Below are 16,068 nucleotides of genomic sequence, written 5' to 3'. Positions count from 1 at the left end.
TTTTTCCTGGTAAGAGATAGAAAGAAATCGTGACAATCATCTTGATATGATTTATCCTTGCATTAGTGTTTGTGTTGCAAGCATACCCAATTACCCATGTGGGCAACTCCTTTTTGGAACATTACAGAAGACAAGGTCTAGGAAGATACTCAGTAAGCATCTTATAAAAGTGATAAGAATTCCTTTTAAAACGGTCTTGCGCCAAAATTACTGAAGCAAGATAATTCAGGTTGATCACACAAAATTTCTTCTACTACTCCTAAGCCGTTCATAGTTGTGGTTTTTTGAATAGAGGGGCCTTGGTCAAGAGAGACATTGCTGTTACTCCAGGCCACTCTTCTAAACTGGTGCACATTATGCCATTCTTACCCATCGGGTCACAATTGCACGGTTCGCAACCCAAGTCCAAACTAGCTCTCAATCCAAATGTGTTTCCTTTGCATAAGTTGCACACCCGTCCGTCCACGTTAGGCTTGCAGGCGCACACTCCATTTGTTTTGTCACAAACCAACGAACCATCTAGTGTGCCTCTTGCGTCACAATTACAAAACTCGCAGCCCTGAAAATGCCAAACAATCCAGATTATTCTTTACGCTTTGTGATATTTTTAATATATTCAAACTTTCCTATGAACCACATTATTTTCTACGAACTCACATTGAACTTCGTTCCTTCTTCAAACTTCTGATAGACAAAAACAATAGTAGGCTATAAAACTTTTATGACTTCAACAATGAATTATTCAACTAACATTGTTTGTCACAACCCATAGGACGGCACGTCAAGTGAGTGCGTGTGTGAAGCAGGTTGACTCGGTGATAAACGGTTGGAAGATCTATTCAAGCTATCACGTAGTCAAAACACTTCCACCAACATTAATATTGATAAATAACTTTGAACTTTTTTTCTTAACAGCTTCTTTAGCTCTTCCACCTGCAGTAAATGACTGCGATGCAGCAAAAAACGCTGAAAAGTGACTAAGTTAAGAGTTTATGCTCTATGTGTTAATAGCTGTTTGGAAAAGCTGAAAACATTACATTACGGGACGCGCAGCTCCGCTTTTCCGGTCACAGTAGAAGGGTCAATTGGCATTTTTTTTACGCTTTGTCACAAGCTAACCAAAACCTGAAATGACTTAAAAACCAACTTTATTACTCTTAAGTCCCAATAAACAGAACGATATTTTGTTGATCAGAAAGAAATGTAACCTTTCTAGTGTAGATAAGCCAAAGGATAAGCCAAAGGCGGATGTAGTTTGCATCCCAATGATCTAAAAACCCAAGCACGCCTGAAGGTTACCCAATCCCACCAACCTGTCTGTTGTCAGGGTTCAGGTTGTAATACTTGTCCACACATTCGTTGCATGTTCTTCCTTGTGTGTTGGCTTTACACACACACTGTCCAGTCTGCTTGTCGCAGATGGTCCCGGGTTCGGTTCCCGCTATCCCACAACCACAAGGCTGACATCCGGTTTCGGACAAGCCCCAAAACCCATCTTGGCATTCATCGCAAAACATCCCTGGATGATGACATAACGTACTGTGAGTGTTCAGAAAAAAGCAGCCAGGGTTGCCAACCGCTGGTTTTCCACTGTTTTTTTTCCTTGTGACCGCAAACATTACTTCAGATTATGTTTTTTAATCACTAAAAACTTTAAATTATACGCATAACATGTGTTTTTACTTTTAAAGGTGAAATTTATTACATTTTCTGAAATTATGTTTTATACCTTGAACATTATCTCTGCAGTGGCACTGCCCATTATTGGGGTTGCAGTGTTGCCCTGTGGCTCCAATCCTGTTGCAATTACAAGGTTCACAGCCATCAGGATTAGAATCAGTCAAATTCTTGTACTCGTACTGACATTGAGAACAAGTTCTGCCTCGTACATTAGCCTTGCAATTGCACTGTCCGTCCACCTAAAGAAAAGCATCAGTTCAATGATCAAGAGAAGTATATTGATACTACCCAGACAGCAAAATCCGTCATTTTTACATTGAATTAACGTCTTCACACGTAACGGTCATTGTTACAACTATCATGGCCACCTGGAGATGTGGCCTGATTTGTCACATTTTGCAGATTTTGATTACAGCTACTGCTAGTGCTTGACTGTTATTTTTTGAGATGTTGTTACTTCTTGCGGTTTCCTAATGACATAAAACTTTTTTGTTGCCTTGGGGAAGCAGTAGCAAATGAGAAAAAGTAAGTTGAAAAACGCAAAATCAGACTGTTATTGAAAATTAACAGTCTGACTAAAATCTTCGAAATCAAATTTTCTTTGTTTTTCAACATGTGAAGATGTTAAAACCTAGTGTGTCATCTGGGGAAAAGAATAAAGAAAGCGTAAAAATCTAATTTTTAGAACAATTTATTTAAACGTTCGCCCAAAGTTAGAAAAACCAGGAAATTTCTGCAAAATGTGACAAATCAGGCCGTATCTTTAGGTGGCCATGCAACTATCAACGTAAAATGACAGATTTTGCTCTTTGGGTAAGAATCTTCAGCTCTTTAGCAAAGTATTTTCGGAAACAAAAGGAACCAAAAAAACGATCAAAAGATGAGACAATTTGTGAAAAAGTTCTAGTTTCAAGCCCAAACAACCCTTGGTTATTTGTAAGACTAATCATATATCAAATATTATATTGTTTAGTTTGGACCTATATTCTTGGACTGAAATCAGGCGCCAACTAATTTTTTTGTTCTTGGTCCGCTACTAGATGGCAGATGAGATTACAATGAATGAAAGAAGTGACATACCTGCTGACAAGAGACACTTCTGTTGACCGCCCCAGCAAGTGTACAAGAGCATTCCTCACAACCTTCATCATTGTCTTTGTTCAGGTTGTAATATCCATTCACGCATGTATTGCACCTCCGTGATGTCACCTTTGCTTTGCACAAGCATTGTCCACCAATCTGTGACGTAACAATGGCCATTCAATTAACATTATGAGATAAAAAGCAACAACGACCACATTAGTGCCAGGCTTGCCAGATTGGCCCTTTTGGGGCAAAATTTGTGAAATTTAGCCCTTTTTAGAGGTAGTTGGCCCCAAAAAAAATTGTTTGGCCCCTTGGCCCTTTGTTTTCAATATTTGGCTCTTTTTGGAAGCAGTTGGCACATACTATCAAACTAGCTATTTAAATAAATGTCTTTCGGAAATTGAGACTGAAAAGTGTAATTACGATTTTTTAGACAGTGTTTAGCTGACAATATTTATGCCAATGCCAAAGATTCGAGTGGAAACACTGTAGAAGATGAAGATTTGAAATTGCTTTTGTAGAATGTAGACTGTGTTGTTGCAATGTTATTGACGTTGTTAACGTTATTATATTTTATTAGCAACGTTATTAACATTATTGAACAATTTGGCTTTTTTTTACCCAGTTTGGCCCTTTTTTCGACATTGTTTGGCTCTTTTTCTCAAAAGCTATCTGACAACCCTGATTAGTGCAAGAATGTCTTCCATAAAGCATGCAAGCCACAAAAATTATAATAATAAAAACACGGTATCTTCAAAGCGCAACGTAAAACTCTATCTAAACTCCATCTCAGAGGCCAGTACACTAGCCTATGATTAGTCGTCTGATCATATGAATAACTAGAAATAACATAACGTCCACTAGTTTTTATAAATCACAAAGTATTTTTTTCCATTGCGATACTTACTTTCTCGCAATCTTTATCTCCCCCTATTGTCCCAGCCTTTCGGCAGCGGCAAGGCTGGCAAACATCTTTCGCGTTTAGTTCTTTGTCTGGCTCACGGTAGAACTCTATTTTGCATTGTTCGCAGTACCGACCTGTGAAGACATGATAATCAAAAAGAAGTTTGAAAAGAAGTCCCACCAACTGACCAAGCAATGCTCGGCCAATACTTGTGGAAAGCCACCAAATTGTGGAATTGTTAAGAGATGTTTGTTGCTTTCTTCATGTGTGTTTTTCGTCACAATGATAGTAAGCCTATAATTAGTAGCACTGATAGGGAAGTCCAGAGAGTACCCTTGGATCTGGATCAGGATGATTTTAGGGGACCCTAATCATTTCAAGGGGCCAGGAAACTTGAAGAAACCACTTTGCATTCGTAGAATATGATGCGTTTTTCTTAGAAGTGTCCGAGAGTTTTTGAGACCCGAGAGTCTCATTGCTACCGGGCACAAATTATCCTCCCAACGGCCCCGTATAAAGTCACCCAATCAACTGGAACCATAATACTAGCAAACATTGTTACATTACTATAATATCAACTACCATTAGTGGTTATATAGCGAAGAGGTGAGAGCCCTGGAACGGCAATCGAAAGGGCACCGGTTCGATACCGCTTAAGAGCATGCGGCTGTGTCTTTGGCAGGACACTTTAACGCATGCCTGAAGGTGGACACGAAGATTGGCTTCCTTGCCTTCCCGTCCACTTAATCTAAATCTTCAACCACCAGGTCTAAGCCTGGATACGACAACAACAACTACCATTGCTTCACAAAAACATGATTTACTTTGAGTGAATAATAACGATGCTAATAAGATCATAACATTAATGTAGTCCGCCCCGACATTTCAGTTGGCTAAGCGTCTGATTTAAGAATGAAGAAACTTCAAGATCAAGCGTTGCTGGTTCGACTCTCGTGGTGTGCGCTTGAACAACGAATTTCAAGGACTGCTTTTTATTTAGCGGTACCTAGTGAATGGAAAGTCTCACAGACAAAACACTTCAACCATCAGAAGCTTCACTCTGACCAGACCTGCGTTAGTGGTTCAAAGCCTCTACAAGTATGCGAAACTACCAGGATTAAGTTCACAAGTAAAATTTCTTAGTTAGAGGATAAAGATTTCCCAAATCAATGAATAATAACACAAAGGTACAGCCACAGTGTTATTGTTGCTGCGCGCTGTACATGACGATGATGTTAAATAATTCACTTAGACATGATATTCAATAAAGTAAAATGTTTTCAACTGAGTTATGAATTCTCAAATGTAGCAAACACAACCAAATGATACCGTAATGAACAGATTTGATGGATTTTAACGACTATGCTTACCATTACAAATCTTGTTTGTTGTTGATCCTTATTAAAATAGAAAATTTAAGACAACCAGCTTAACATCAAATGTTATGCAAGAAAAATAAAAGGTACTGCACAACAAGTTAGACGTTGTAAAATTTATGTCAAAGTGTTTGCTTTTGGGAAGACTGAGAAGACTGAAAAGGCTTTAAGCGCCATTGCTGAGTTATTATGTCGGCTAATCCTTTTATACAAATGAGGCTGGTGAACGGTTTGTTGCATGAGCAACAAGGCTTACTAGAGCACTGGACGGTCAACCGCTTCAAGTGGACAGTTTGCTGGGTTGGTTCACAAAAACAGAAAGGTTTTATTACACAATTAATCTTTTTATTTAAGTATTTTTATGTTACCCATGGTATTGTCTTTACAATTGTCGCAAATCCCTCCGCCTCCATTGAAGAAATCGTCAGGATGAGTGTCATTGTTTCGGTCATAGTGGCAGCTATCAGCGTGGTTATTACAGCTGCATCTTTGGCACGGGTACTGGTTTTTTGAGTCCCCGCTTCGAAATTCTTTGTTGTTGTAAAGTGGCTTGCATCGTTCACACTGCAAAGGACAATTGATACAATATCGAAATAACAGTTTTCATTCGAAATCGTTAGATTAGTCATGATAGGGTTAAAAATGAAAGTCTCTTATATGAATAGTAGTTTGTTACAAATATGCAAAAGACCTTCAGATTCTTTATGCATACTCTACTGCCAGCAATCTGTAAGTGTAGCCAGGTAACAAATCTGGTGCACAATGAAAATGCGAAACGTTATAAAATATCATTCAATTAGGGCTTCAACTCGTACGCAATTTACAAATGCTACATCTAGTGAGTTATGACGGTGATAATGCAGGTTTATGAGCTTCGACTTAAATATTACACAAACTAATGTAAATAAATCGCTCTCTTCACCATGTGGCCTTCCGTGTTGCTTTCCTCCAAACATTTGCATTGGTAGGGTCGAGCGTCTGAGTCACACGAATCCGCATGCCCGTGGCAATTACACCTGCGACGTACAAAACCTTCAATCTTCACATACCTCGTATATTTTCCGGTGTGATGAAAACAGACTGTGTCAAGCTAAACTAACACTGCAAAGGAATAATCTACAGCAGACCACACGGATTCGGATATTTGTTGATCTGCTTTGGGCAGCCTTTGTCCTCTACTCTGAAAGGCTGCTGTTACTAATTCTAATGTTATTCCAAGGATGTGCTCAAAATATATTTATGCCATTACCCACAAAGCAATGCTTGATTGAACGTCCATCCTTTATTTTAAATGAGAGGACAAACAAGCAACCTTGCAAAGGATATGTGAAGCCTTTTCAACAAGTGAAAAATAGCTTTTGAGTTTAGGGGTGTCCAAACATTTTCAACAAGACACAAAAGCATTTTATTGGGGAAGAATCATTGTTCATCACCTCCATCATATCATCTTTGCTATATACAAGCATTGTCTGCCGTTCTGTGACGTAACAATGACCATTGTATCAACATTTTGAGGCGACAAAGCGACAAGGAAAAGATTAGTGCGAGTAGGCTAAGCTTGTGTCCCATACAGGCCCGTAGCCAGCCGGGGGCCAGGGGGGGCCTCGGCCCCCCTGAAAAAAATTTCGCCCCCCCTGGCAAAATCCCAACATTCTTGAGCAACAGCTGCAATTATAATGATTTTGCCCATTTTCCCGTTGCAGAGCTCCAACTGGCCCAATTAACTACAATTGTTTTGTTTAGTTAACAGCTATGATGATTAAACAACTTCGCCCCCCCCCTACCCCCTCCTTTGACAACCTCAACATGTTCAATTCAACCAAGGCCAACACGTGTTAGGTTGGTAAAAAAATTGTCAGAAACTGTGTAAAATAAAAATGTTTTGAGAAAGAATGATAACCTAACAGAGAGGGAATGGATTTCCAGCAGGCCTACAAACCGGTACAAATTAGGCTATACGTAATTCTTACCATTCTTAAATACTTACCATACTTAATTCATACTTAATTCATACCCATTACTTACCATACTTAATTCTAAGGGTCAGTGATAACCAATTTGTGCAGTGATAAACCAAATTTGTGCAGTTGAGCAGTGTTTATTTTTTTTCTTCAATCCAATCAGTGTAAATAAATTTTGTTTCTAGTTTTCTGATCTGTGAAGTGTTCATTGTTCAACCTTGCAGCAGATATTGCTACATTTGAATCTAGCACTGCCGTTTGTGAGTGTGGATTCTCAGTGTTAACAAGGGCTGACGCTCCCACTAGACGGAGCATGCTACAACCAAGACAGGCAAACTTAGTGCTTATGGACTTTGAACATTCTGTATCGAAATCTATCGATTTAGACTTGTTTGTGAGACGGCTTGCATCCAAACATCCGCGACTGCAATTGCAATAGACTAGCTCACGGTTGTATAGGCGGAATGTAATCATATATATCAAAATCCTCGGCACTAGCTTCTTCGAGCCAGTAAAAGTTTTTGCTCGTAATAAGTACCGCTATTTATACAACAAGTCGACAATTGCTTTGTTATGTTGGTCATTGTAATATGGTTGCCGTGATAAGAGACCAGTGTTGGTCTTAACCAGTGGCGTAGCCAAAGGGGGGGGGTTACAACCCCCCCCCCTTTGGCACGCGTGTGACGTCACGATATTGAGAATGATGCTTTCAGTCTCTTTATGCTTGAGCATGATGCTTTCAGTCTAAAAAAATTTGCCTAATTTTAAACAAAACTGCATTAAAAGAGCGAGTTGTGCCAATACCAAACATTCAAACATCTAAGCCAGGAACCAGCAACAAGAAAACATAGAGACTTAGCATTATTTCCGAAAAATGCTGAAAAAAACATGATCTTATCCTTTTGCTATGCCACCTGACAGCACCATTTTACAGGAATATTCATACCCACATTTTTGTTGAAAATGCTCTCAGAATGCACCAAATTCAAAGTAATTTTTCAAAATTTTCTGGGGGAGGCCCCCCAGACCCCTCGTCGCTGGGTGTCGTCTTAGGCGAACACGCCGTCGGGCTTCGCCCGCCGGTCGTCAAAACCTCTCCTTTCAAAATTCCTGGCTACGCTACTGGTCTTAACACTAAACTGACATATTGCAATTTTTGTGGATACCGGTGTTTAAGAGGTTAAAATGCCAAAATCATTCAAATTTTTTCGGCCCCCCCTAACGAAAAGTTGGCCCCCCCTTGCTCTGCGGTCTGGCTACGGCCCTGGTCCCATAGAGTGTTCAGATCACAATATTAACTTATTAGTTAAACCAGGACCATTTTACAAGTTGGCCTAGTTAATGTAGAACCAGTCTCTGTCCATCAAAGGGCATGTTTATTACTACCCGAATAAACTGAGGTTTATAAGACGTATTAACAGTGCATTTTGTGTGAAATTTAGAAACTAAAAATAACTGTATTCATCTCCATTAATAAATTGCGAATAAATTTGCGTATTTTTAATTTTGAATATTCATGAAAGAAACTCTTTTTGGCAGTGTCTTTCAAAAAGCCTGCTGGGAAGATTCAAGACTTAAACAAAAATATAACTTTAGCACCTTCCAATCACTTCAATTCCTCTGACTCCATAAAACTGATGTTTCAGGCTTACATCGTGATTCAATGTATAATATTGATTTTCAAACCGGATTTGAACCTGCAAACAGACACAGTTTTTATTAAAATGTAAAGGAGCCTACAATTTCATCTTGAGAATATGATTTTTAATTTACTTTTCCGTTTTTACTATAAATCGAGTGGAAATACATTTTAGAAAATAAATAGGCCCACCCAGGTGTTATGTCTTTATGTTTATAAAGCGTACATCTACTAGATTGATCAAGCAAATCACAAGCTCAACCACTTTGCCACATGGCTGTGGCAAAATAGTCTAGTTTACAAGAACAATATTTACAAGAACTTGTAAAGACTTGTAAAAAGAAAATAAGGGAACTCTTGCAGTTGTGTCTGTGGAGATACATAATAACATAGTTGAACATTGAGGTTACCTTCTTTATTCTCAGATTTATTTAAGCCAAAGCTTAACCATCAGAAATAATCCTTACTTAGTTACCATTTTAACCTATGTTAGTACGAGCTGTTTTCGTTTGCGGTAAGTACGTCACGGACTATCTTAGCCCCGTGCTAATTAATCACTAATAACGGGAGCTATGAAAATCACAGATCCAAAATATTTTAGCCATGTGTATTGTGCGTATAGACATTAAAGTTTTACCCAACAAATTTATAGAAATAAAATGTTTGAGATGAAAAAACATCAGAAAGTTGGTTTTTATTCTAATTTCCCGAAAATAGCTTCAAAATTCAAATTTTTGAATTATAACATAGAGTAATGCTAAACTAAACAAAACACTTTTTCTCATAAATATAAGGCATTTTGGACGTTTTTACATTCCAAAGTAATTGCACTAACATTTATATTGCTCTAACATTAATATATATATACAGTGACTAGCATTGCACGAAAATGTCTAGCTACCTGAGACGAAATGCTTATTGTGAATGGCAGGAAGGTAGAAAAGTGACCAGTGTAGGTTTAGAAAATTCGCAACGGATAAAAACTAAAAGTCAAGAAATTTTACATTTCTAGCATATTTCCTTCTGTGAAATACTTCACTACTAGAGTGGGGCGTCCTCATAAAACCCCGTGTCGCTACAGATAGGGTTAAAGAGGTAATAATGTGCAGTTAAATGAAATATTATTGCAATAAATGCTGAAAAGAAAATGATTTGACATAGCCCTAGCTCTCAATGTTGTCAACGTCAAAAAATGGGGTTGATTTTTTATTTAAAAAAAATATATTAACTACTAAAAATCATCTTTCATCTCATAGTCGAAGCATCGACTTCAGAAGAACAATCTTCGTACAAACGTCTATACTCCGCTTTGGTAGAAAACAAATGTTAAACTCACCAGAGTGGCTTTCATGAAATCCATCAGTTCAGGTGTTTCATATAATTGTAGAGAACCAGGTCTCTGCATAGGAGAATTCAAAAGGAGTTCAAAAGTTACGTTTCCATTTCGGTAGGGGACGTTTCTGAAAAAAATAATATTGGTCACTGCACCTTTAAAAGAGAACTTTTGTGCATTTTAAAACAGCTTGAAAACCAAAATTTTTAATATTTTCATCTAACGTGAGGAAAACAACCAAACAATGTTCCTTTTATATTTGCCATACTAGAAAAAAATCTTTATAAGACAAAGAATATCTTCATTGGAAGCTTTTTTCTGAAATTGAAAATTACCATGTGCCAGGCTATAGGTATTTCGAGATCTTCAGCGAGTAAAGAGCATCTCGTGTTAGCGCGGTGAGAACGACTTAACGAATGTCATGCAATAAAAAACTTTTTCCTCTACTCAGATAGCTAAGTTGGATAAGCTTCTAACATTGTAAACAAAAAATCTACAAGATCAAGAAGCACTGGTTCGGTTCTGGGGGTGTGCACTTGAGCAACGCATTATAAGAACAACGCTTCATTCAGCGGCACCTCACAAACGGAGTAATTTGCAAACAACAAGACTTCAACAATCGGAAACTCAATTCTGTCAATCGCGGTGACCGGGTCTGCGTCAGTGATTCAAAGTCTCTGCAAGTATGCGAAACTACCAGGAATAAGCTTTGGAAGAAGTTTTATCAGTCCGAAGATTCATATTTTCACAATTCGCTCAGATCATCCGCTCATATCAATAAATCAACCTTGCACGATCTTACCGTATACCTTTGTCAATCCAGATGTTTATCGATTGAGTTTTTGAAACAGATTTACTTTAATACCTAATAATAATGTTGTAGTTTTATTTATTGCCGTTTTGGTCTATTAGGTCTTTCAGAAGCTCGTTTAGTGACAGGGCTCATTTTTGAATTTTATATCTATCAGGTTTACGATGTCATCACATTATTACCCGACTTATTCTCACTGAGTTATGCATGAAAGAACATAATCGGTACCGATTTTAAAGTCTTCGGTTTGACCTGACCAGGTCAATTTCACATCTACCTGCACTAGAGCTGAAACCTATCACCACTCGGCCACTGAGCTGGTCCGTGTTTACTTTACCATTATGCTGGCTGCATTGCCGAGTGGTGAGAGCCCCGGAACGACTTTCGAAAGGGCGCCGGTTCGACACCGCTCAAGAGCATGCGGCTGTGTCTTTGGCAGGACACTTAAAGGCATGCCTGAAGGTGGACACCAAGATTGGCTTCCTTGCCTTCCTGTCCACTTAATCTAAATCTTCAATCACCAGGCGCAAGTCTGGATACGACAAACAAACAAAAAAAAATCATTGTAGCTATTTCACTCACTTTTTAAAAGCAAGGCAGTTTACAGAAGTCGGTGTCAGAAGTGGTCCATTGTTTGGATACTTGAACCTCAGATCACAATCGTCAGCAAAGTAACCCCACGGTTCAATCTCACCGTCAGTCATACTTGAATTGCGACTGATGGTGATGGCTTTAGGCTGAGAACTGTAGAACTGGATCGATATATACAGAATCTGCAATAGAACAACATATAGTCAAGAAAATTAGACAGATTCAGTTTAGGTATATTAGGTCAGTCGTTGTTTTTGGTCTTAGTCTTGGAAAGTGAAACTGGTTCTTCAATACAGCAAACTGTCTGTTATAGAGTAGTTCTAATGGTTATTAAGTGAAAATTATAATCAGTAAGTGGCAAAAGTATTGTTGACTTCCAACAAGTTATAATGAAATGAATTGATTGCTATTACAGTTTATCCATTGTTCAATTCAGTTCAGTTGTTTTTATTTCTGACCATCATATCAAAAACAATACACGTCAACATAGCAAAGGTCGAGAAAAGGTAGAAGCGACAAAACACGAACGTTAAAATTGTGGTTCTCTTGCGTGCTGTCTCAAACTAACAAATATTGAAAGGCATAATCTTTTACTTCATTTTGTCTTGCATAAGACTTAAGCCAGGCGCGGATTTATGGGGGGGGCCCAGGGGGCCCGGGCCGCGAACAATTTTTTCCCACGAGATTTCTGTCTCATTTACATATTTTGGTAATAGTTTGTATTAAAACCGTGTGAATGCAACATTTTCTCGTTGGCACGTTTGGCTCAGTGGCTTCATACCCTGCCTAGTGATCGTGAGCACGAGGGTTCGGCGCCCGTTGAAGTCAAACTTTTTTTTCTTTACATTAATTTTTGCGGTGCACAAGAGCTTTTCAAAAAAAGTAGGGTTAGGGAAAGCTTATATTTTATTATCATTGCAGAATTTCATTAGCAAATAGTTATTTCGCAATCTGAATCAACCAATCTCTCAAAACACTTTCGGAAAATCTTACTTTTAGAGTGACTAAAATCAATGAGACAGAAATCTCGTGGGAAATAAAATTTCGCGCCCGGGACCCCCCCGAAATTTTGTGAAAAATTGTATGTTTCCGCATCAAATGGTTTGATATGCTTCTAAACAGCTGATATTAGTCCCTCGGCATCACAATTGATGAAAATGGTTGTTTTAATGTCTATTTTCTAGCATATCGTATATGTCGTAGTATCATTGTTCATATCTGTTTAGCCTTTTCTTTCTTTTTAATTGATTTTCAAATTTTCTGGCCCCCCCCGAAAAAAACTCTTAGATTCGCGCCTGGTTAAGCCTAACCAAAATGAAAATGAGGCACAAAATAGACAATGAAGACAAACGTAGCCAACGTTAAGTTAGATAAAAAGTGTTAATTAAATTTACTCGACGTCAAAAATTTGACAATTTAACATTATACAATTGAAATTGGTATATCAATGTTTATGTTATGGATAGGTGGCTACTTTATTGGATTATATTCGGCTACGCCTCAATACGACTGCACTGACATTGTCTGCTTTGTAAAGCGCTAAGAGCAACGCATATCTGCGATAAATACAGCGCTGTATGAAAACACATTATTATCATTATTTTTAACTTGTCCGCCCCGTTAGCTCAGTGGTTACGCGCTCGCCTCAAGATCACGCGCGGCGCTGGTTCGACTTTCGGAGTGTGCGCTTGTACGTTACGTTAAGGACTGCTCTCCATTCAGCGGCACCTAATGAATGGAATAATCCCCCGGTAAGAAGACTTCAACAATCGAAAAAACTTCACTCTGCCGATCTCGGTAACCGGCCCTGCGTCAAAAGCCTCTACAAGTATGCGAAACTACCAGGAATAACCAATCAAGGCTTTGTCAGTCCGAGGATAAAAATTCAAAACCAAACCAAACCAACCATCCATATGGAATTGGATGAATAATGAATAATGGAACCCAAACCAAACCAAAACTTACTTGGTATTCGCCATTTTCGAGATTGATGTTAAACGTCAGCCCTCCCGGCATATAGAGCTCAGGTCTCGAGATCCATGTAGTGCTGCTCTCTCCATCAATGATGTAGGCAAGAGGATGCGCGTTTACGTTTAACCTCGGCCTTCTTACTGATGTTATTGTATCAGGCACTCCGTTGGGAAGGCATGACCTTGGAAAAAAACAAAATCAGAATTGTTAAAACGCCGAATATTTCCTAAGATTTTCTTGAAACATGCAAAAAAAACAACAAGCAAATATCACGAAATGCAAATATAGTAATCCTGTCATGAAAACAATTTAAAAATAAAGTTGAAATTATTTCGGCAATTCCATACAATAACTAAATTACAAATGTCAATCACGTTAGCTAGAGCAGAACCCACAAAACTAAAGCAATTGTTGCCAGACATTCATCCCGTTCCCTGAATGTTATGATAGCTTTGCAGTTGTGACTATACCCTTGGTAGGCAATGTCAGACTATCATCAGTAAGCAATCATGGCAACACTAATCATGTCATTATAACTCTGCAAAATTTCCAACAGATTTGTTAAACTATACTTATCAATAACATTCCAAATATGGCTACCTCTCTCCACAAAAAGAAACTTAACAGCTTCAGTCTTGTTGGGATCTTCCAAAATCTCTTGTTCAAATAGAATTAGTAAAAATAACTAAAGAATTATCACTATTATCATGATGACAATTTAGATGATCTATGAAGATGATAGGCCGAACAAACCTTTCTTCAATCGGATGAACCCTTGGAACTCCTGGAGGACAAAGACAATGTGACTGGATGTTGACTTTGGGAAATATTCCTGTTGCGATTTCTTGTATTTCTCGGTTAGTTAAAGCTTTATCGTACCACAAGTAATCCTGCATGCGACCAACGTACTGGCCCGTGCCTGCAAAGAAAATCAACTTTTGGTTTATTTTTTTATTCTGCCTCAATACTTCAGTTGCCCTGATCCTTTTTAACGATTTGTTACTTCGTCCAAGCAGTAATTTTAATTTTGCGTTTAATTCATAGCCCTCAGCAATACAATGCTGTCAGTATAGTCATTATGGCATATTCTTTTAAATAATGACAAACAAGTTTTTGTATTTGATAAGTCTTAGTGCAGATTCAACGCCAAGTCGATTGAAAGTAGTGAACGTTTGCAGAATAATAATTGGGTTTTGTTTTACGACCACTACTACAACGTATACTGTACAACATATTGCAATTAAATGCAGAAAAAGCGACAACAAGCCATTAATTGTCATTAATTGTCAAACCATATATTTCGACAAGCCATTAATTGTCTTTCGAGACACAGCCGCGTATTCGGAGCCAGGGCGGATCCTTAAGGTACGCCTTTGTTGAGAGCTCTGGGCCTGCTGCTTCGTCCGCGTTCGGTGTTACTAGTGAAGTTGCGTATTCAACTAATCGATAACATAGCCTCTCTAGCATACACTGGAGAGCCAACGACACATCAGTTCCTCCTGCAGGTGTGTACTATAGAAGGAACCAAAACCCACAATCACTTTCTTGAGAACATATTCTACATCTCGGATATTTGTCTGTTGATGACAATAGCTACAGAAACTCAGCCATGTTTACATTGATTCAACGTCTTCAAACGTTGAATCAGTGTAAAAAAGGTGGTAAGTGCTGACTGGGATAACATGGATAGGCTTCTACACTGCCATGCAAATTGAATATCAGTAAAACGTGTCTGTTGACGAAATGAATTATTCAAAACATTTCGTTCCTTTTCCTGATGATGTCACAAAACTTTAAAGTGCTGAGATGATTAACATACATTACACCTAAAGCGTTTCTTTAGCTTTAAGTCTTCAAATTGCCCTCGTGGCTGATTCTTGAGTCTTTCATCAACTCGTCAAACCGTGCAACGTTACACTTGTTACCAATGCAATCAAAACTCGGTGAATCTCACCAAGAATGCAGCATGCACATAATCGCATCTTGTTGAAAGGCGCTGAATTCACAACATGACATGGTCGAAAGATGATTTTTTTACAATTTCAATAGCAAAGAGCACACTATATTTTTCTCAAAGTATAGTGTTTTGAACAGAAATTGAAATGCAGAAAAACAAACTCAAATATGATATACAACGTCGTCAACAAACCGGGATGAAAATATGGGATGAAAAAGTTTTGGAAAACAAATTTGATTTCATGCTCAATCCATCCCTACAACCCAACCCGCAACATTCCCAAAATGACTTGCTACTATAATGAAACAATGGAAATGACAACATATTGAGAGGTGCAACCATTTAACCATGAATCACGTGAACACCATTCATGCGTGACAACATGAGACTTACTGTTGACGTATTTTGGAAATTCTTTCTCAATTGTGAGAGACAAGTCGGATGTAGCGTTCCATTCTATAGCGAGAACCGATTCATATAATTTCGGCACAGAAACTTAGATTAGTGTCAATAAGAAGTTGTTTACATTTTTGTGTTGAAATAAAACATCAAGTAAGATCAAAAAACAATATTTGGAAAAACACGTAACATACAACGTCGGGTGATACTGGTAGATGAAACACATTGAATGATTGAAACTTACAATGCTGAACAAAAAAGAAACTTTGTCTTAAGTATTATGGACAATGAAAGTTACATTATGGAACAGGAAATGTAACTTAAGTTAAACCTGTTTTATGGATAGTTAAGAAAATATAG

At 38.2% G+C, this 16,068-nt stretch overlaps 1 protein-coding gene across 1 annotated transcript in view; it reads right to left on the bottom strand.

The window, feature by feature from the left end:
* LOC145781757 (usherin-like) overlaps positions 1–16,068 on the bottom strand; it is a 78,193-nt gene that overhangs the window by 59,279 nt on the left and 2,846 nt on the right. The window contains exons 4-17 of the mRNA XM_082593428.1: positions 15,903–15,916; positions 14,824–14,851; positions 14,106–14,271; positions 13,347–13,533; positions 11,373–11,563; positions 9,983–10,106; positions 8,607–8,704; positions 5,969–6,062; positions 5,415–5,610; positions 3,674–3,804; positions 2,761–2,919; positions 1,730–1,919; positions 1,314–1,519; positions 370–559 (exon numbers count right to left, since the gene is read on the bottom strand). Coding sequence (XP_082449554.1) covers positions 370–559; positions 1,314–1,519; positions 1,730–1,919; positions 2,761–2,919; positions 3,674–3,804; positions 5,415–5,610; positions 5,969–6,062; positions 8,607–8,704; positions 9,983–10,106; positions 11,373–11,563; positions 13,347–13,533; positions 14,106–14,271; positions 14,824–14,851; positions 15,903–15,916 — 1,974 coding nt within the window. The remainder of the gene's footprint in view (positions 1–369; positions 560–1,313; positions 1,520–1,729; positions 1,920–2,760; positions 2,920–3,673; positions 3,805–5,414; positions 5,611–5,968; positions 6,063–8,606; positions 8,705–9,982; positions 10,107–11,372; positions 11,564–13,346; positions 13,534–14,105; positions 14,272–14,823; positions 14,852–15,902; positions 15,917–16,068) is intronic.

This window comes from Aplidium turbinatum, chromosome 13 (genome assembly GCF_918807975.1).
Source record: "Aplidium turbinatum chromosome 13, kaAplTurb1.1, whole genome shotgun sequence".
NCBI classification, from domain to species: Eukaryota; Metazoa; Chordata; class Ascidiacea; order Aplousobranchia; family Polyclinidae; genus Aplidium; species Aplidium turbinatum.
Note: the sequence above shows the minus strand (reverse complement) of the source record. Positions and strands in the feature narration are given on the sequence as shown.